This window comes from Candoia aspera, chromosome 1 (assembly GCF_035149785.1).
Source record: "Candoia aspera isolate rCanAsp1 chromosome 1, rCanAsp1.hap2, whole genome shotgun sequence".
In the NCBI taxonomy this organism is placed as follows: domain Eukaryota; kingdom Metazoa; phylum Chordata; class Lepidosauria; order Squamata; family Boidae; genus Candoia; species Candoia aspera.
The window spans coordinates 342,615,799-342,638,769 of NC_086153.1; the positions used below are offsets into that span (position 1 = coordinate 342,615,799).

Consider the following 22,971-nt stretch of genomic DNA (forward strand, 5'->3'; position numbering starts at 1 on the left):
AGTGTTTTAAAGAGCTGGGTTCAGTATCTGTGGTTTTAAGGATGTATTTTATTTCCATGTATTCCTGAGGCTTTGTATTCCCATTTACTATTCAATTCTTTGGAAATGGTAGAGTTTAAATCCCCCCACAATTTCATTGAGGCAGGAGAGTTTCCTGCAAGGGATGAGTGACGAATGTCAGTAATGTATGCAGTCTTCTAGCCATCTCTTCTGCCATTTCATCTCTTGGAACTCCTCGGTAAACCACTGTTCTCTATGAGATCTGTGTGCACAGAGAATCTTCACAGGTGTAATTCAATCCAGGCCCCAGATTGGAATCAAATTTCATTCATGAGTATATGTTCCCAGCAGGGTCATCCCAGCTGAATAGCTAAAGAAAGCAGAGACCTCTCAGGGAGAAGTGGTCCCACAAATAACCCAGTCCTGTGACATGTAGTACTTTAAAAGTGATTACTAGCACCTTGTATCTAAGAATGGCCTCTTAAGAATGGGGCACAGTACTGCCTTCTTTAAGGCAGTCAGTACCACCCCTTCCCACAGAGAGGGATTAACCTCCACTTAGACCCAACTACATGCCACCTCCCAGGAGACCTTAACCAACCAGCAGGGGCAGGGTTCAGATGACAGGTGGCTGAGCTCACAGCCATAAAGTCCCTCTGTATTTCCCCAGGATCAATCAGCTCAAACTCCTTCCAGATAACAGGGCTCAGACAGTTCTTAGTCACTTCCAAAGGATCTGCCCAGTCAAAGTCCAACACTGAGCAACTTTGCCTGACAGATGCTGAGAATTCCTCACGGTGGCCATGTAAGGGGTCCCCCAGTTCTTCCTTACCCAGGAGGGACCTAGTCCCTCAAAACAGGACTGCTGGGCAGCTATCTGCAGACACAATAAAGATGAGAAGTAAGTATGCTTTGCCACCCTTATCACCGCAAGGTACGTCATAAAATAGCCTCTGATCTGTGTTTGGTTGACTTCACTCCTAGTCTTCCTCTAACAGTGCTCTAAGTTTCTCTTGTGCTTTTTTGTCTCTCAGAACTCTTGAATAAAGCATGGTGCTGTACGAGATCTGCATGCACAGAGAGTCTACACAGGTGCAATTTAATCCAGGGCCCCCATCACATGCTCATTCCAATCCACAATAAGGATATCTGTTGAACCACATGCCAAAGCTTCAGGAAAACCCCCAAGCTCCCTCTGAAACTACACCATGTCCATCAGGCCCCTGGGATGGGCCAGTTGAATGGGCCCCACCTCTCTGCAGTGAGGGGCAACTGCAAAGAACTCTAGGGCCAAAAGGGAATGTTCCACCTATGACAGGGGACTGAAGTTAACATCCCCCAAATCCAGTTCCTGACACCACTGCCCTGGAGAAAATCCAGTGTATGACCATAAATCTGGGGAATTCCACCACTAACCCAGACACAGAACCCAGGAGCACAGGCAGGGATGCTGCTATACTGCAGGGAGGATGGTCCTGTAAGTGAAGAGCAATCCCCACTGCTCCCTAGGGCCCAGCCTGGCAAGGAGGGCCTCACATCCAGTGATGTCTGGGTCAGGTCCACTGGGGCCACCAGAAACGTGCAAATAACAAGAGCCACACTCCCACTCTTGCCCTGGAGTTACAGCTGAGGCTACACTAGAAAACCAGGAGGGCACATTCCAGAGAGTGGAATCTCCCCTTCAGTGCCTAATCAGCTCTCGATGGTGCAGGCCAGGTTGGTACTCTCATCCAGAACCAAATTATGGGGGAGGTGAGCTTTGTTGCAGGTCCACCTGGCATTAAGCAGCAGGAGCCAGAATCCAGAGCCACCAAAGTGCCAGAAAACAGGTACTGGAGCTGAGCACAGGTGGCCAGAACATGGTACTGGTTTTAAACACCAGGGCCACCTTCCCTGAGAGCGGTCCACCCCTGGTCTCCCACCATACCTCCCCATGCCCATCACCACCATAATGCCCTCTCCTCTCCCCCTCCTGATCCAGCTCACCCCCCCACACCCCTTTTCCCAAGGCAGAGGGATCCATCAGATCCCTCACAAACCAGTCCAAACAGGCTCTGATCAGCTTCCAGCACATCTGTAGCACATTCAGCAGCTCCACCCAAGCAGGCCCTTCATCTCCAACCTTTCACCCAAACCTTTTTACATACAATTCTCCAACCCACAACCAAAACTTCCTCTTCCACCTCCCTGTTCCCACCCAGGCAGTGGGGAAACCGTACAGACAAAGGGGCTATGTGGCAGCACCTCCAGCCCACCCCCATCTCTTCCTTGAGGAGAGCAGGCGGGCCCCACTCCAACCACCAGCCCACATGAAAGATCCCAGTCCATACAGACATTTTAATCCAGGTGCCAGCTGCCCAGATGACCAACAACATGGATCCCAGGCAGCTTCAGTCCAGACACGCAAGAGAAACTGCCAAAATGGCCGCTGTCCCATGTGGCTGGTCAAGCAAGAGCTGCAGGACACAAGGCAGCCCCACCCCCACAGATCTGCTGTCCTGCTCCAGCTCCCACCACCACAGACCACCTGGCCATCTGAGCCCTCCATCCCACTGAGGACTCCAATGCCAGGGCTCCACAGCCACTGCCACTCCTTTGTTCTCTGCCTGTCCAGCCTGTCTCCGTCTTCTCTGCAGTGGCAGATTCACAGTGGAAAACGGAGGGCAAGCCACTAACTCCACTGTACTGCTGCATCCTCTGGAGCCTGTTCCGTGCCCCCCATCAGCTAAGGGAAAACAGATGATCCACGGCACTGCTGAGCTCTGCTGATTGCCAACTACAGAGGAACCTCCACAATGGAGGAACTGCTGCCTGACACAGTCCTACCTGGCTACTGCTCCGGGGGGTGCCAACGGGGCTCTGCTAGTCCTTTCCAGCCACTTGGTCTGCTGCGGCCACACCAGCCACCTGCGCCACTGCTGTGTCTCCCACCAACTCAGGTAACCAGCACTATCCTTGCTCGCCACCCACCGATCTGACCACAACCACAAACCATGCTATGAACCACCTGCAACACCCTAAAATCACCAACAAAGGTGAGCCTGTCAGTCGAGCATCCACCTCAGCACCTTCGTTCATAGATTCATTCATTCATTCATTCATTCATTCATTCATTCATTCATAGGACGTACATGGCCGCCTGTCTCATATGACAACTGACAAGCTCAGGCACCCTGAGTTTGGTGTGGAGCTGCTAAAAACCTGGTCCCTGAATTTGGGAGAGAGATTCACTTTGCAAAGTGGCTTTTTGCCTACCCAAAAACACGAATCACACAGCAATTCAGGCAAAAGCATTTATTGGGGGGGGGGTCAAGTCCACCTTTTAAAAAAGATAATAACGAAGCCTAAAAATTCCAGGTAACCATTGGAGAAAATAAAAAATGTCCAGAAGCTGAAACAGACTTTCCCTTTTTGCCCATCACAGGCCATTTTATACCCCTCCGTTACGTCTTCCTCTCCCGTGGCCGTAATTCCTCCAATCCCTCCTCTGCCTCGGCCTGTCTCCCCCTCTGAGCAGTGCCTTTGGCCTGGTCGCCATTGCTGGGCACAAGAGGCCAATGGGGGACAGCCCGGATGCCCTCCAGGCCAGGACGAAAGAGCCCTGTGGGAGTGGGAGCACCGGCCCTTTAAGCAGCAAGTCAGCCTTCCCTGAGGGCCAAGCAAGGAAAGGGGCTCCATCAGGAGGGGCGCTTGCTCCCTTGGGGGGCTGGCAGGAGTCCCAGGTAAGGGGTTACCTCAGGAAAGTGAGGTGTTGCTTTGTGGGAGCCTAGAATAGTTTTTCTCCTTCTGGGGTATGGTCAGAAGCTCTGGCTAAGTGGGTCCTCTTGCTAAGTGGGTGCAATTATCAGAAAAACAGTCATTGTTATCATATCCCCCGTGGGATGCCTGTAAAAGGCATCTAATATGATACATGTTAAATAAGCTCTGAGCTCTCCCAAGGGTGCCTGGACATGTCAACTTAGCTTGTCGCGGAAGGAAGTAACTGGCCTCAACATTCTCTTTGGTGACAGCTCAAACACAGGTAGGAGAAAGCACCCTTGAGGTATAGGTATAAGTATAGGTATAGGTATAGGTATAGGTATAGGTATAGGTATAGGTATAGGTATAGGTATATGCCCTGAGGCCATCTAGGTGGCTCAGCCTGCTTCTTTTGTGCACAGCCCTGGAGAGCTTTCGTGGGGGCCACCTGCAGTTCAGGTTCTGGAGAAACATTGATTTTTGATCCAGGAGGGAAGGCAAGAAAAATGATTGGGCTGCCTCACCTGCTGCTGCTCCTCTTCTGTCTCCCACCTTCAATGAGGAGATGGAAACCATATGTGTACTGAGGAACCCTCTGCAGACTCTGGAGGAGTATTACAGGCCTGGGGATCTCATTATTGGGAGGAATTTGCCCCTGGGAACATTTTTTGAAGCTACAGTGATAAAATTTGACCAGGAGCCATCACTGATCCAAATTGTAACTGCGTAAGTTTCACCCGGAGGGACTAAAAATTCTCAAGGAAAAAAAAATACAAGCCTGTTCTTTATGTCAATTAATACTGGGACTTACAAAATGGCACAAAACGTTATAACATCAGAAACATTAAAGGAGATCTTTGACAAATGGAGTGATTTGGAAAAGGATGCTTTACTGAATATACAAAAAAAAAAGCGGAAGTTTTAAAAATTAGAAAGAAATACAAATGATAAACCAAGAGAATAAGCTGGAAAATATTTTCTCATTGGATCCACAAGAGAAGCTTGTTAAACCCTTGAAGAAGTCTGTGCAATGGGATAAATAACTTTTTTAATAAGACTTTTATTAATTTTAGAGCAAAGATAGTAAAGGTAAAGGTTTCCCGTGACATTAAGTCCAGTTATGTCCGACTCTAGGGGGCGGTGCTCATCTCTGTTTCAAAGCCGAAGAGCCAGCGTTTGTCCGTAGACACTTCCATGGTCATGTGGCCAGCATGACTATGCGGAATGCCGTTACCTGCCCGCTGAAGCGGTACCTATTAATCTACTCACATTTGCATGTTTTCAAACTGCTAGGTTGGCAGGAGCTGGGACTAGCAACGGGAGCTCACCCCGTCACGCGGATTTGAACCACCAACCTTCCGATCGGCAAGCTCAGCAGCTCAGCAGTTTAACCTGCAGCGCCACCGCATCCCTAGAGCAAAGATAGAAACTACAAAAAAGCAAAAATCTACAAAAAGAAAAAGAACTAAAAAATGTAAAGAAAAAACAAAATGAAAAAAAAAATTAAAGATTACATAAAGAGGTGATTTCCAACTTTTAACAGCAAGAATATACAACAGTTTCCCATGATCAATGAATCCCTTAAACCAAAATCACATTATTATGAATCCCTTAAACCAAAATCACATTATTTCTATAAATCGTTCCTGTGGAGTCCTTGGTGCTCTCTGAGCCTTGTTGTTTTCTTGCAGATGTTTCATTGCCAGACTAGGCAACATCTTCAGTGCAAAGAGGGAGTGGGCCTTGCTCTCAGTTTATATACCGTGGCTTGCCCTGCTTGTGTTGGTGGGGGTGTTGTTCTCTCCCTGGGAGTTCCTTGACTGGGCTGTTGTTCGCAGCTTGGTTGATTGGCTGAGTTAATAGTTCCTTGATTAAGGTATAATGTACTGTTTGATGGTTCCTCTGGTGTTAATCCTAGTGTTAATCTTTGCATATCTGGGTGTTGATTGCTGGCCAGGAGGTGTTCTGGTCTTTTGGCTTTTCTACTGTTGCTTTTGAATGGTATGTAAATGTTGTTCATCTCTATGTGTCTGTTGATGGCTGCTTGGTCTGAATGCCAGGCTTCCAGGAATTCCCTTGCATTTTTGGATTTGGCTTGGTTTAGGATGCACACAATTTCCCAGTTGAAACTATGGTTGAGTCTGTCCATGTGTTGTGAGATTAAGGAGTTTTCGTCATGTCTTCTGACTGACAGTTGGTGTTTGTGGATGCACTCATTCCATTAGCACATTATAAAGATCACTAAATGCAATCGCTCCCTCCCCTTATATTAAAAAGATATATATAAACCACCTAAAACAACCTCCCCCCCAAAAACAACACTTACTTAATTATTTCCTTCCTACCTCTATTCTATTTCTGTCTACTATAATAAAGATCACACTAAAAATGCATATACGTTTCTGCTCTTATAATTAATAATACTACAGTTATTACAATCTTAATCATATTAAACTGAAAACCAAACATTTATTATTTACCTTATTAATCTCAATCCTAATTTAAAGAATAACATCAAACAAGCCTTAAAAGCAATCAAAATAAACATTCTCAAACCAGTTTAAAATAAACCAAACCATTCACACATTTCCAGAATACACACAGGGCATTTTTCACAAAAAGATCAAACAGCCCAGCTGCCCCCCTTAAATGCTCCAACTTCTCAGCAAAAAGCCTCCCATAGATAACAACCCCTTCCTTTCCATAACATTCCATCAGAACAGCAACTTCACTGATTGTTTGCAATTTGATCTGTCCCTTTAAATTCTTAAGGTCAAACATCCAACGGACATCTGGCATTTCAACAAAAGCTTCGATCTCACTGTTTGACATTGTATCGTTAAAATATTCAACTCCTTCCACAACATCCCCAGCCAGATGCCGCATTTCAAAGCTGATATTTTCTGTAACGTTGCAAACATTTTGCATAATAGCTTGACAAGAATTGGAAAGAATCTGAGGTCTCAATGGAGCTCTCAGAAATTCTGGCTGTAGTCTTCCATGTCTCACGGAGTAGGTTATGGTGCCCCTTAAGTACTTAACAAGGGAAAGTAAAAGTGCAATGGAAAACTTCCAAAACTGTTTACATACAGTAAGTAAAAGGCTCATAAGAGACAGTTCCCCAGAGAAAAATAGCAGCAGAAAACTGAAGATTCAAAACAGCAGATTCAACATCTAGGAGAATATTAAAATCTTCAAATTCAGCACAGAAATAATAACAGGGAGATGACATTTACTTTCAATCCTCCTCAATATTTGGATGGAAACAAGCCAAAACTTGAAAAGGTGTTGTTTTTTTTAATTAATCCCAGAAATAACGATAAGCACCAAGACAGCTTGTTTCTTCTTGCCATGAAAAGCCTCTTTGAGTACATAAACTTAAAAAGATAAAAATTGGGTGATTTAGAAATGGGGTGGCTGATCTTAGTGTCCCTTTAAGGCTACAGAGCAGCTTGGAAATGGTGGTGTCCCTGTCTCCCAGGGGTTCTTACCAGATTAGCACGAATGCTGTTTACAATCCTCAGGCTGTGCGTCACCATGCTGGAGAGCAGATGGGGGGATTCCGAGCATTTTCTAGTCTGTGAAAACACTCCTGGGCTTCAGGAAATGCCTGCCTGAGCCTGAAAAAACTGCCACGCTCTCAGTTCTGTCCATGGAGCCAGCGAACACAGCTGTTCAGTGCGCCATGCCCCCCACCAGAAGCCCAGGATAAAGAAGAATTGAAGAGAAATCAAATCCTAAAATAATCTTTGATTGAATTAAAAATTAAGACTGTTAGAAATAAAAGGAAAGGATATAAAGTTGGTTTATTTGATCAAGGTTAAAATAAGACTTTTTTTTATGTTTTATGGATTTGTTTATAGACAGGATATGGGATATGGGATTAAGAGATATCTGTTTTAACCTTACAGGGGGTGAAGAGTTACTAAATTAGTTTATACTTGTTGTGATGAAGGTTGGAGGTCACTTCTTTATATATTTCTTTTCTTTTTCTTTATTACATTCTTTTCCTTCTTTCTTTTTCTTTTTGCTTGCACTTTTGCTTGTTTTTTTTCCTAGTCTCTTCTTTCTCTAAGTTTACTTTGTATTAGTTTTTACTATTGTAAACAAAATTCTTAATAAAAAATACATTTTTTAAAAAAAGAAAAGCTCCCAGAGAATTCAGACCAGTCGCCTTCCCAGCCAACCAGTGGATGCTGGAGATTGGATCTGGGAGCTGGGCATGCAAAGCAAGATCTGTGCCACTGAGCTGCAGCCATTCCAAAAGAAGGTATCATCATGCTCAAAATGAACAGGAATGGTTCCTGCACTTCACTCTTGCCTGTTCTAATGGCACACTGTGTTTCCAGCAGGGGTTTTTCCCAATCCCAACCCTTCTCAGACATGCCACATTGCAGACCCAAATGTGTTACATGGAAAGCACATCTTTCACCACACCGCTGTCATCTTTTCTGATTCAATGCACCTTTTTTTTCCAGTGAGAAGGACATTCTGTACCCTCAGGAGAGAATAAATCTCTCCCTGGATTCAGGACATTTCCTTCCAGCCTACCTTTGTGGCCCAGATGATTGCATCCGAGTTACTGGTGAAATCCTGGCCTGGGGGAGCCCCAGGATCTATTTGCTCAACTTTCACAGGGACAAAAGATTGACTGGGGGGGAAAACCCAGTTGAGTAGATCATAATGAGCAGATCCCAGTCCGTTTTCTGAGTATGAGACTTCACTTCCAGCACTTTTGTTGAACCAGACATTCCTCAAATAAGCAAGAAGTGAAAGAAAAGAGACCCTGAGGAAGTGAGGTAACTGCCTGAAAATCACAAATGAGACATCGTGGCTTCTTTCACTCTGGTGACCATCATCTTAGGAGATAATTGTATGTCTGTAAAGCTAGAGATGTTAGCTTGGTGAACATCTGAGTGACCGAGAGCAGCACGAAATTGTAAGAATTTATCACGGAGCAGAAGAAATTGACCCCAACCCTGCTAAAAGAGTCCCTCCACCTCTGGGCATTTGTGTCATGGCTTCTTCAACTCCAGGTGTACAAGAATGGGGCGAAGATAGAAAGATTTGAAAGCCACACTCCAAATGTCATGGTATGGTGATGCTCTTGAAATTTTAAATGCTAATCTTGGCCCAAGATCTTATCAACGGCAAATGCAATTTTAACAGTGAACAGCCTGGGGAATTTCAGACCAGGAGCCCATCAGGACCCCGTCTTGCCTGCAGTAGCCACTCATGCTGGTTTTCCCCCCGTTGCCACTTGGTTCCCGGTTCCAGGGTCGAACCTCCAGAGCAGGCATTCTACTGCCTCGGGTAGGGCCGACAGTCCTATTCCAGCCTTGCCACTCTGCTCTCCAATCCTGTGGGTAAGTCCCTCATTCTAGGGCCAGGGTTTTCGGCCTTTTCCCCCTCTCTGCTCACCTGCCATGGTGTTTCCAGGGTCTGCAGGTTGCTCAGGATCCACGCTTCACTCAGCACTGTGTGGGGCTTCTAGTTGCCTCAGGGGTTGCTCTGGGTAGGCCGCTGCAATTCTGTCAGCTGGCCTCCCCCGTTCTCCCCGCGGTTGTGATGGTCGGCCTTCCAGGGTGTCTGCAATGTCTCCCCATGTGGTTACCTCATGTGGGTTGTTGTTGGGGCATCCCGTCCCCTCCGGTAAGGTCTCCATATTGGCAGTCGTGGCTTTCTGTGAGGGTTTTGCTTTTAAGGCCTAAAACCCTCACTCGCCTTTTGCCAAGGGTCGGATACGACAATGGACAATTTGATTCAATATATATATATATGTGTCTCTCTGTGTGTGTATTTATACATGTTAACGAAATGAAAAAATAGATGAACAAAGCAGATTTAAAAATTAAAATACCAAAAAGTAAAAAAAAGGAAGAAGAAAAAGACAATAAAAAAGAAATTATAAAAAGAACTATTACATTTCTGGCTTCCCCCTTTTTATACATCTGCTAATTCGCAATATTTGTACACATTTAGGGCCCTTAGAAGCCAAACTATAGCTGATTAAATTTGATAATAATCCCCCTGTTGCTATGGTGGAAGGTTCCTCAAAAGAGGGTTAGAGTTCAGCTACAGAGAGGCTTGGAAGAATGAGGTTCCTGGACCCTTCCCAGCTGGGATTCAGGGCTGGGCATGGGACTAAGCGGTATCGGTCACCCTGATGAATTACCTTTGTTTTGAGCTGGGTGGGGGGAGTGCACTCGTGAGAGACTGTGGGAAAGTGGGAGATTATTTATTTGTTGGTTTGTTTATTTATTTTCTGTCTTGCCTTTATTATTTTTATAAATGAGGTGGGGAACATAGCTAATCCTCCTTCCTCCTCCTCTTTTCCCCACAGCAACCACCCTGTGAGGTGAGACCCTAGTTGTGGGCCTGTCTTGGCTCCCCCAGAATAGCAGTAAAGCCACTTTCCTGAAACTTGTGCTGTCCTTGCGTCCTTGGTCTTAACAGCTATGCAAGGCTTCACAGCCCTTTCTGGTCCTACTGGACCTCTCAGCAGCCTTTGACGCCATCAGTTACGGTATCCTTCTGGATCACCTTTATGGGTTTGAAGTTGGAGTCCCTTTCTGTGTTGTCTCTCCTTCCTCAGTGGACAAGTCCAGTTGGTGACTGTGGGGTGCCACAAGGCTAAGTCCTCTCTCCCCTCCTCTTTAATATCTATATGAAGCCATGGGAAGAAGTCATCTGACAGTTTGGGGTTCGGTATCATGAATATTTCAATAACACCACTTTTGTCACTTTTGAATGGGCGGCACTGCCCTGAAGGAGCAAGTTGGTGACTTGGGTGTCTTCCTGGCCAGATGAATACTTTTGGACAGGCAGATGGAGGCCATGATCAGGGTGCACCAGTTGCAGGCTTACCTCAGCTAGGAGGATCTTCCGAGAGTGACTCAAGCCCTCACTACCACTGGGTTGGAGTAATGAAAAGGGCAAGAATATGTTCTTAACTGTTTTTGATTTTTTTTTAAATCCTTACAACATACCATCAACTATGATTCTACAAAATTTCCAATTTTTTAAATTGTTCCACCATTTCCCCATCCTTATTACACACTGTACCAAGATATGGTAGATCTACCTGCTCTAAATTTTACCATTTATGCAAAATTTACAATTGTTGAGATCAGGTTGGCCCCATATTTTTGGCCTTCCTCTCTGCCAAATATTGCAGTTTGCTAACTAATCCATTTATTCACACCCATCCATCCATCCATCCATCCATCCATCCATCGATCCTCATAACAATCTGACAGGATGAATCATAGTAGGGGCAGGAGAAGATCCCTTAATATTCACATCACATGATCTTTTTTTACCCATTCAGTATGTTTAATAATAATGAAGAGAACACTGTGCATAATTTAAAATTTGCATTAAAAATAAACAATGAGAAATAATTGAGGGAGAGAATAGTAGAGAATTCTGCAAAGTACCAGGAGCCCATGTGCACAATGCACTTTGAAGATTGATCCATATCCAAATCTTCAAGGTCAATCTTCATTTCCACATTGGACAATGGGCCTCACTAGGAAGAGCTGGCATTCATGAAAAATAAAGGGTGGGTGTCTCTTGCAGACTAACAAGGATATTGTGACCAGTCACACCACTTCATCACCCATTACTAAATGGAGAAGCCTCTCCCTCCTTTCATTATTTTTTAGAAATCTCATGAAATACTAAAATGCCCCAAAGTCTAAATAACAGTTCTCAATCCTTGTATTAATCACACATACTTGTTCCTTATCAAATTTTCTCTACAATTCAGATCGGGCCTCAGTAGGATAATGTAGCATTTGGGGGAAAAGATACAAGCCAAGAGACCAGCTCCAGAGGCCAAGATGGAGAAGATCTCCACAGCCACCATGGATTTCCCTTTGGTGCTGAGATAGCTAGGGACGAAGGTGATCCAAACACTGCAAAAGACCAGCATGCTAAAAGTAATGAACTTGGCTTCGTTAAAGCTGTCGGGCAATTTCCTAGCCAAAAAGGCTACTGTGAAACTGAGGAGGGCCAGAAAACCCAGGTAGGCGAGGACAGCATAAAACATTGAAGCTGAGCCTTCCTTACATTCTACGATGGCCTCTCCTACCAAGGAGTGGTAGTTGAAGTGGGGAACCGGGGGAGAGGTTACGAGCCAGGTGGCACAAAGAACTGCTTGGACCAGGGGGCAGGCTAAGACAATGGAGTTGGTCAGTGGCTTTCCTAAGAATTTCCTTGTCCTGTTCCCTGGCTTGGTGGCCATGAAAGCCAGGACTACCATGACAGTTTTTGCTAACACAGATGAAATGGCAATGGAGAAGATGATGCCAAAAGCAGTTTGTTGGAGGAGACAAGTGAGCTTCCCAGGTTGACCAATGAAGAGGAAGGAGCAGAGGAAGCAGAGCAGGAGGGAGACCAGGAGGATATAGGTGAGATCTCTGTTGTTGGCCTTGACGATCGGTGTGTTGCGATGCTTAAGGAATATGACCAGGACTGCAGATGTGATCATGGAGAGAAAAAGAGTGAGAGAAGCTAAAGTGTATCCCAGGGTCTCTTGATAGGAAAGGAAGTGGATCTTCTTGGCCATGCAGTGATCTTTGCCCTTCTTAGGGTACTGGTCTTCTGGGCAGGGGTCACAGCGATCTGCATCTGCAGTCAAGTCTTTGTCTGAGTATTTTGTTGGCATCTGCCATGAGCAAGACCTCTCTTCAACCAGGGATCTCAGGTGTGACTCCTTTCTGCAGGGGCCAACTCAAAAAGAATGTGATAGAAGGGCCCACAGTGTAGCTTATGGGCAAATTGGCCTTGGGGGGGGAGAGAAAAAAGAGACCCAGAGTCGGAAATCTAGACTGTCAGGACAGAACAATTTACTTCCATATCCTGAAGAAAACAGGATATGTGCCAGAATTCAGTGTCTGAAAACACTGAATACTTGAGGCATGTCAAACCTACCAAACAAACAAAACTTACCAAAAATGACAAACAAAATTTAATGTTGTGATTAAATGAACAGCTTCCTTGACTTGGGATTATCTCCAGTGGAAGTGGGCTCCTGACGTGTGCCCTACCTGTCTGATTAGAAATGGTCCCTTCTGGACAACGGTCACATCGGTAGCAGCAGACCTGCTCGCCCTCTGGAACGCTTCTCCTCTTCCCTGCGTGGCACCTCTTCATGGCACACCTGGCAAAGGGCACCTTCTGAGAGAGAAAAGGAGAATGCTTGAGATGGCTGAAGCAATGAGCACACATCATTCATTCATTTCCCCATTCCCATTTGCATCTTTGGAATGTCTCCCGAAGAACTGGTTCACCCTGATCTAACAGCAACCAGGAACAGTGTGCTCTCTCTTTCTCTCTCTCTCTGTATACATATATTAAAATGTTATTAAAAATTTTAAAAAGAAGATAAAAACTAACCAAAACTAAGACAAAGTGAAGAAAGGAAAAACAGAGAAATACAGGAGAAGACAAAAGTGCAAAAAGAAAAGATCAAAAGAAATAGAGAGAAGAAACTTCTGATTTCTTTTGCAGCAAATGCAAGTATGATTACAAAAATTATCTCTTATGCGATGGTTACAAAATAGCTCTCTTTTTTCTACTGTCTCATATTTTCTAATCATCAAAACCACCAATCAAAAGTGCAGTGTTTTTTTCTGTTCCACGCAGAAAGTCCGTAAGGGGTTTCCAGTCAGCAATGAATGAAGAAGTTATCTCTCATCAAAGAAGTCAATTTAGCCATCTGGGCAAGTTCCATCACTTTCACCAACCACTCTGCCATTGTGGGTAGTGCCGAACCTTTCCGCCTTTGAGCATATAATACTCTCACTGCAGTTACCATCTATAGAAAAACAAGGATCCATGACTGTTTTCCAGCTGTTTATCCATTAGTCCCAAAAGAAAAGTCTTTGGTTTCAATTGTACATTAGTGTCATGAGTGCCGTTGAGCTGAAGACATCAGCGCAATGGCACACATGACAATAACAAGGAAACGGGAAGGGGCTCAAGATAAGTAGCCATCAACTTACAAAGACTGAAGGACAAGAGACAATGGCTAAACGGATCGCGAGGCACACCCAAGCTGTTAGCGCTAACGCAATGGAGATCGCCCAGCTGACAGCAATCACCGGAGGAATAGGGAAACCGATGATGGGCGATCCCGGAACGCCAGCGGGGCCTCGCAACCCCTCACCTACCGGCAGGACAACGTGTTGGACAAAGGGGGGGTGACGTAACCGCGAGTGAGGGGGCACTGACCGGCGCGGGGTATTTAAACCCCGCACCGGCGCGCTCCTGTCACTCTCAGCTTTTTTCCTATACTGTACCTACACTGCGAATAAATCAGAGCCTGTTTCACAGAATCAGCGTCTGAGTATTACTCGGAGGTAGGCAGCGCATGACATAAAGCTGAGAGTCATAAACTCAGCCTCGCCGAGCCCCACCGGACGACAACGAGCCGCGGGAGGAGTAGACGGCGAGAAGACCAGGAAGATGAGGCCGGCGCGACGCGGACAAGGGGGGCGAGCCGCACGGCAAGAAGCAGAGGAGGACCGATCGAGGCCAGAGGCACCGCGGACTCCCGGAGCCATGGACGCCCACCCGACCCAACCCGAGCCTCAGCTCCAACCCCAAGGGGAGATGGCAACGGAGGCAACCCGACCACGGGAGGGAGCAACATACCTCCCGAGACCAGCGGAGAACCCCGCGCCCCACATCGCACCCCAGCAACGGGCGTGGAGCGGCAGCCCAACAGCGGCAAGCACGGGGGAGGACGATGAAGCAACCCAGCAGACGGCGGAGGAAGTGGACCAACGGCCGAGAGAGACTGAACCCCACCGGCAACCCACCCCCGCCGACACACTGACGGAACCGGCCCCAGCGGCGGCGCGGATCGCGGACGAGGATGCACAAGCTAGACTCACGGCCATGGAGACCCAACTGAAGGAACTCCGGACCATGCTTCAGTCGCTCATGCCCCCCGCGCCGCCCAACGACGTCCCCGCACAGGTCCACACCCCGAGCGAAGCGCCGAACCCCCACGGGCCAAATGAAGGTCAACAGACGGCCCAGGCGGACGACACCACAGGCCAGGAAGCGAGAGGAAGGGGCGCACAAAACGCCCGGGCCCCAAAGGACTTCCCCATCTTCTTTGATGGGAACCCCGCGAAACTGTCGTTCTTTATCACGAACGCCAGGGAGTTCATGGGGAGGCACGGACACTCCTACGACTCCGAAGCGGACAAGATCGCTGCCATGGCGATCAAACTACAAGACCAGGCGGCGGACTGGTACGTCCAACTGTACGAGTCCAGCTCCCCTGCCCTCGCCAACTTCCCCGCCTTCATCAATGAGATGAAAAATTACTTCGAGGACCCACTAGCCAAAGTGAGGGCGAAAAGCGCACTCCAAAGACTTAAACAGGGCACACGCACTGTCCCAGACTACGCCCTCGAGTTCAAAGCCCTCGCGGGGAAGGTCAACGACTGGTCCGAGACCACCCTGCTGGAAATGTTCAAAAGGGGGCTCAACCGTGACGTACTTCAATGGGCCCTCTACCGCGACGACCCAGAAACTCTGCACGGGTGGATCCACCTCGCGGGGAAAGCAGAACACGCGCACCGCACCTTCCTCATGTCAACTACGGAAGACACGAACAACACCTGCAAAAAGGTACCCGCATCACACGTGGGGACGGCCGGCCCCACATACCCAAAGAAGAAATTTAATCGGAGGCCCTGCGGGAGGTGTGGAAAACTAGGGCACAAGACGGCAGATTGCTTCGCCAACCGACCGCCGACCAGTGTGCCTAAACCCACCCCGAAAACTAGCCCCAAACCACCTAACCCGCCGCCGCCCCCTCACTGCCGAATGACCGGAGCCACAGCGACACCAGAGGAAGGCGGGGACGCCTACTGGGGGGAAGAGGACGACGTAGACCCAGACCAGCCGGCGGGAAACGCTCCCCGCCTGCCCTGAAACGCGTTGCAAGGCAGGCGGTGGGACAGCAGCGCGGACCACCCCGACGGAACGGCGAAAGCTCCGTGATAATGGCGGCAATTAAACTCTCTGCCGGCAACGGAGCCACCACGGCCGTGGCACTAGTGGACTCGGGGTGCTCAAAAAACCTCATCCACCCTGACTTAGTCGCCAAACGCGACCTCCGCTGCTTCCCCCTCCCCACGCCGTTGGCATTCCACCAGCTGGACGGCTCTACAGCGGGAGGGAAACCAGCCACGATGCAAACCAAGCCGGTCACCCTGCAAATGGGCACTCACACCGAACGCACATCATTCGTCATCACCCACATCGGACGACCCATTGCAGTCCTAGGAATGCCATGGCTCGCGACAAACAACCCGCGCATCGACTGGGAGACCCGCACCTTCACATTTGGCGATGGCGAGTATCGGGCACCAGTTCCGGCGGGCAGAACCAACCCCACTGTGGGACGAGCAGAGGCGACTACACAGGACAACGCCGCTACCACAGCAGACCTACCAGAACAATACGCCGACTTCTCCGAGGTCTTCGGAGAGGCGGAAGCTGACCAACTACCCCCCCACCGCAAGACGCACTGCCGGATCGACCTGCTGCCCGACGTCCCCTTACCTAGACCGAAGATCTACTCGATGACCCCGAAGGAGATGGCAACCCTCCGGGAGTTCATCGATAAAAACCTAGAGAGGGGATTCATAGAGCCAGCATGCTCACCGGTCGGAGCCCCCGTCTTATTCCGGGAGAAGAAAGACGGCACCCTACGGCTCTGCACCGACTACCAGGGCCTAAACGCGGCTTCCCTGTCCAACAAATACCCCTTACCCCTGGTGAAAGACATGCTCGCCCATCTGTCTTCTCCAAACTGGACCTTCGTGAGGCGTACTACCGCATCCGAATTAGGGAGGGGGACGAATGGAAGACTGCGTTCAACTGCCCCCTAGGCGCCTTCCAGTACAAAGTGCTGCCGTTCGGACTCGCGGGGGCCCCCGGGGTGTTTATGCAGCTCATCAATGAGGTCCTGCATGAACACCTGTTCAAAGGGGTCCTCGTCTACATAGACGACGTCCTTATCTACACTAAAACGCACAAGGAACATGTGACCCTAGTCAGGCAAGTCCTCGACAAACTCAGAAGGGCGCAGCTCTATGCCAAACCCACAAAGTGCGAATTCCATAAAGCGCACCTAGACTACCTGGGGTACCGAATCTCCGGAGACGGCATAGAAATGGACCCCGCAAAAGTCGAGGCGGTGCTGAACTGGGAACGCCCCCGCAACAGACGCCAACTCCAGAGCTTCCTCGGCTTGGCGAATTTTTACAGGTCATTCGCCCGGGGGTTCGCAGAGATAGCCCTCCCCCTAACGGACCTCCTCAAAACCAAAGGGGTGGGGGACACCCGTCGCGCCAAGAACCCGGGCACAGTACTGAATTGGACTCCCGCGTGCCAGACTGCATTCAACAAGCTGAAAGCGCTGTTCACCACGGAGCCAATCCTCGCGCACCTGGACCCAGAACGGCCGTTCGTGGTCCAAGCCGATGCCTCAGACTTCTCCCTGGGGGCCATCCTACTCCAAAAGGACCCCACAGGACTCCTGAAACCATGCGCCTACCTGTCGAGGAAATTTTCCAAGACAGAAAGGCGATGGCACGTCTGGGAGAAAGAAGCCTTCGCGGTAAAATCGGCGCTAGAAACATGGCGACATCTACTCGAGGGAGCCACCCAACCATTCGAGGTCTGGACCGACCACCGGAACCTCGAGGCCCTCTGAACACCCAGACGCCTCAGCCCAAAACAGGTCTGATGGGCCCAATTCTTCAGCCGCTTCAACTTCCAGCTGAAGTTCATGCCGGGTAAAAAGAACTTCCTGGCCGACGCCCTTTCCCGACTGCCCCAAGACGAAGAACCCGCCCCAGACACCATTGGGACGGTCCTATCCGCCTCGCAACTGGGGATGGCCGTGACCACCCGAAGCGGCGCTCGGAGGCAGCTCGACTCTACGGCGCAACCGACGGCGGGACAACCTGTGACCAGACGACGCCAACCGCAACTACCAGGGGGGATACGCACGGACCTCGCCGCCGCCCTCAAAACCGACCCCTGGTTCCTGGCAAACCCCGACAAGGTAACGATGGCACAGGACCTGGCATGGGGGGAAGGCAGAATCTATGTCCCGGACGCGCAACGCCAAGCGATCTTGCATAGGTCACACGACGCCAAGCAAGCGGGACACTTTGGGTTCCTTAAGACCCTACACCTAACAAGGCGTCAATTCTGGTGGCCCACGTTAAGACGAGACGTGAAAGCATACGTAGCGTCCTGCCCAACGTGCGCTAGGGCCAAACGGGCACCAGGCAAACCCGCGGGGCTTTTACAACAGGTGGCAGAACCCTCCCGCCCATGGGAGGAAATCTCTATGGATTTTATAGTGGACCTCCCACCCAGCCAGAAGAAAACGGCCATTTGGGTGGTGAAGGATTATTTCTCAAAACAGGCCCACTTCATCCCCTGCACGTCGGTCCCGTCCGCACAACAACTAGCCAAACTCTTCCTCATCCACGTGTACAGGTTACACGGATGTCCCGCACGTGTGGTGACCGACAGGGGCACACAGTTCACTTCTAAGTTCTGGCGGGCCTTTCTAAAGCTGACGGGGACCCAACAGGCCCTATCCACTGCCTGGCACCCCCAGACGGACGGAGCCACAGAGGTCCTTAATGCCACCCTAGAGCAATTCATACGCTCATACACCAACTATCATCAAGACGGCTGGGCCGAACTGCTCCCGTTCGCTGAAGTCGCATACAACAACGCCGTCCACACGAGCACGGGGAAAACTCCGTTCGAGGTAGTCTCGGGGTGCGACTTCATCCCCATACCGGAGCTACCACAACCCCCGGAACCCCAGGTGGACGCTAGCGACTGGGGACGGAAGATTGCGGAATCGTGGCCAATAATCACGGCAGCGCTGAAGGATGCACAGGCGGCCTACAAAGAGCAGGCCGACAAGCACCGGCGCCAACAACCGACGTTCCAAGCGGGGGATATGGTCTACCTATCCACCAAATTCCTAAAGTCGCCCCAACCCTCGAAAAAACTGGGGCCTAAGTACATCGGGCCGTTCCGAGTCACGCAGATGGTGAACCCGGTGGCAATACGCTTGGACCTGCCACACAACCTACGGAGACTCCACCCGGTGTTCCACACCAGCCTCCTGAAACCGGCAACCACCTCTCGATGGCACCCAAGCACGCCACTGCCCTCACCGGTGATGATCGACGGGCAACATCACTTTGACGTAAGGGACATACTCGACTCTCGCAGGCAACGGGGGACTTTACACTATTTGGTCAGGTGGAAACACTTCCCCCACCCAGAATGGGTGGCGGCGCACAACGTTAACGCGCCTGACCTGACCCGGGCTTTTCACCGGGCATACCCCGACAAGCCAAAACCAAGGCTAGCAAACCATCACCTGCATAACCCCTCCCCCGCCCCCCCTGCCTACCGTGCCCCAAGGGAAAGGGCCCCCCCAAGCCCGCGACTTGGGTGGACCTCCACCCCCCGGGACTCACCCCCCCCCGCCCCGGGCCCACGAGGCAGTAACAAGCGGTCGCCAGCACCCTCCCCCCGCCCCGGGCCCACGGGGGAGTGGCAAACAAGTCAACAGTGCATCCTGGGGGCAACGCCCAGGAGCACACATAACAAAGGCGACGCACTCAGAATAAAAAATAAGGGCCCTACCTGGAGCTGATAAGCACCCGACCAGCCACGCCTCTCTCCTCGTCGAACTGAGCCAAACAAACAGGGTGTGGCCGGAGCATGCGCACGCCCAGGGTGTGACCTGGGCATGCGCACCAAGAACACACCCTAGAGAGACACGTGGGAGAGGGCGGAACAAAGGGAGGGGCGAAAAACACTCCGGCGGGAAATTTAAAAAAAAAAAAAAAACCATTTTGACAGCTCTCCTGGTAAAAACCAGAAAACCGGGGGGGGGCACTATTCGGACAGGGGGCAGTATGTCATGAGTGCCGTTGAGCTGAAGACATCAGCGCAATGGCACACATGACAATAACAAGGAAACGGGAAGGGGCTCAAGATAAGTAGCCATCAACTTACAAAGACTGAAGGACAAGAGACAATGGCTAAACGGATCGCGAGGCACACCCAAGCTGTTAGCGCTAACGCAACGGAGATCGCCCAGCTGACAGCAATCACCGGAGGAATAGGGAAACCGATGATGGGCGATCCCGGAACGCCAGTGGGGCCTCGCAACCCCTCACCTACCGGCAGGACAACGTGTTGGACAAAGGGGGGGTGACGTAACCGCGAGTGAGGGGGCGCTGACCGGCGCGGGTTATTTAAACCCCGCACCGGCGCGCTCCTGTCACTCTCAGCTTTTTTCCTATACTGTACCTACACTGCGAATAAATCAGAGCCTGTTTCACAGAATCAGCGTCTGAGTATTACTCGGAGGTAGGCAGCACATGACAATTAGTCTTTAAAATCTTCTGAATTAGTGCATGTATTTGAATCCAAAATTTTCTTGCTTTTTTACATATGCACCCAACATGATAAAAGGTCCCTTGTTGTTGTTCACATTTCCAGCATAAATTCAGAGTACCTTTATACATTCTAGATAGTTTCCCTGGTGTCAGATACCAACGGTACATTATTTTATAACAGTTTTCTTTAAGAATGGAGTCTAATGTAGATTTCAAGTCTATTTTCCCGTTGTTCCATTTGTATGTTGTCAACAAAAATTTTATCCCATTTTATCATATGTTCTTTCCCTTGTTGTTCTGTCTCAAATTTCAACAAAGGTTTATACATTTTAGCAATTACTTGTTCATCACTTGTATGCAATTCTATTTCAGACTCAGTCTTACCTTGTTCAAAACCATAAAATCTTTCATCTACTTTGAACCTTTCTGATAGCTGTACATAGGAAAGCCACTGGCAAAGATGTCCTTCTGTTATGGGATCTTCTCTAGATTTTATTTTCATTCCAATTGAAAGAATTCTAGTGTATCACAATAAATTAGCCATTTACTTATCATTTCTCTTCTATATAATGCTTCTTGTGTTGAGAGCCACAAAGGTGTTTTCAGACCTGGATTTGTATTATTTCCTATTCTCAGAGTGGCACGTCCAAGGTAATGATTTTTAATGTCAGCATTAAGCTGAGCTTTATCGTACCACAAATATCCAAGCCACCCAAATCTCAGATTGTGTCATCCGAACTCCTCTAGCCTTCTGTTTCTCAGCAACACCCATGCCTTCATCCAAGCCAAACAACCACATGCAGCAAAGCATAGTTTCCAATCAGGGCGACCCCATCCGCCTCTTTCCTTTACATCCTGTAATACCTTATGCTTAACCTGTGGTTATTTATGGGAAATGTATAAGTTATTTATAACTTATGGGGAGATAAATAAGACTTTTGAGAAAAATATTAAAATTACTCAAGGTACATTACTCAAAGTCTTTTTTGATCTGATGGACAATTGAGGGTTGGTTGATAGATGGAGACAGAAAAATGGCAGTTGAAAAGGGTGTGCTTATCTTTCAGAAAGACATAGATCCTTTTTGACAATAGAGAAATCTTAGAAAACAAAATCTACTGAGGATTACAAAGAAGAAAGACAAATTATGACTGGACTTCTAATGATAAGGCAAGTTTCAGAAGCAATTTAGAAGGGTGAACCAGGAAAAGTGCCTGGACCAGATGAACTATCGACTTTCTATTATAAGAGCTTTGAGGACACACTTTTGCAACCTTTACAAAAGACGATGAATTCCACTCCACAGGGAGGAGAGATGCCAGAGACCTGAAAGAGGCTAACATAACATTAATCCCTAAAGAGGGACAAGATTTGACTTCAGCAAGAACTAGGACAGCTCCTGAGGGATTGAGACTAGTGGCATTCCTGACCCACCAAAGGATGCTGGAGAAGGGGCTGGGACCTCAGCGTTCAGAGAAAGGCCTGGGCCATTGAGTTATAGCCTTTCTAAAAGAAAACATCATAAAGACCTAACTGAACAGGAGTGGTCCATGAAGTTCACTCTTGGCTATTCTACTTGCACCCTGGGTTTCCAGCAGGAGTGTTTCCCAATTCCAACCCTTCTCAGACATGCCATATTTCAGACCTCAAATGTGTTACATGCAAAGCACCACACGGCTCTCAAATTCTCTGATTCAATACACCTTTATTTTCCATTGAGAAGGACATTCTGTATCCCCAGGAGAGAATAAATCTTCCCCTGAATTCAGAACATGTCCTTCCAGCCCACCTTTGTGGCCCAGATGACTGCATCTGAGTTAATGGAGAAATCCTGGCCTGGGGGAGCTCCAGGATCTATCTGGCCAACTTCCACTGGGACAAAAGTCTGACTGGGGAGGAAAACCCAATTCAGAAGATCATAACGAGCTAATCCCAGTCCATTTTCTGAGAAGAAGACTTCATTTCCAGCACTGTTGTTGAACTGGACATTCTTCAAATAGGCCAGAATCTGAAAGAAAAGACACCCTTAGGAATTGGGCTAACTGCAAGTGAGACATTGTGGCTCTATCACTCTCTGGTGGCCCTTATCTTAGGAGATAAGTTGAATGTCTGTACTTGATAAATAGCTTTGTGATCAGGAGCAGCACCAAATCATAGGAATCCATCCTGAAGCATGTGAAATTAATCTCAGCAATGCAAGAAGATTCTATTATTGGATATTTGGATTATGGCTTATTTGATTCCAGTTTTACCAGAAAGATACCAACATACAGAAATCTTAATGCCACACTGCAAACATGACTGTTTGGTTCTACTTCTGAAATCCTTAGCTAGTGCCTGCCCCAGTCTTGATAGGGATCAAGGGAGGTCCAAGATTGAGCCTTTGATGTGGAACAGCCTGACGAATTTCGGTCTAGGAGGCCCGTAGGACCACCTTTGCATGAAATTCCAGCCGTCTGCGCTCACCTTCTCAGAGGCTGCTTTCACACGACAACTGGGACAGTACAAAAAATGGCTAATATCAGAACAGCCTGAGTTCACACAGTATGCTAGGCCATTGAAAAATAAGCAAGGCTAAAATGAGCCAAGCCTAGTGGAGGGCCTGTCCACCATGTGTATTATGGCCACTGGTTTGGTCATCTCTTTTCCTCCCCATGTCCCTTTTTCATCAAAACATCATATTCGATGCATTTTATTCCATACTTTAATAATTCGTACTTTTAGCTTGCTTGCTTGCTTGCTTGCTTGTTTG

The 22,971-nt window shown here is 48.5% G+C and overlaps 1 protein-coding gene across 1 annotated transcript in view; it reads right to left on the reverse strand.

The window, feature by feature from the left end:
• Positions 1 to 11,467: 11,467 nt before the first annotated feature.
• The window catches only part of LOC134487652 (vomeronasal type-2 receptor 26-like), a 31,384-nt gene continuing 19,880 nt past the window's right edge, over positions 11,468 to 22,971 (reverse strand). Inside the window, exons 6-9 of the mRNA XM_063289581.1 lie at positions 22,686 to 22,713; positions 22,009 to 22,227; positions 12,792 to 12,921; positions 11,468 to 12,372 (exon numbers count right to left, since the gene is read on the reverse strand). Coding sequence (XP_063145651.1) covers positions 11,468 to 12,372; positions 12,792 to 12,921; positions 22,009 to 22,227; positions 22,686 to 22,713 — 1,282 coding nt within the window. The remainder of the gene's footprint in view (positions 12,373 to 12,791; positions 12,922 to 22,008; positions 22,228 to 22,685; positions 22,714 to 22,971) is intronic.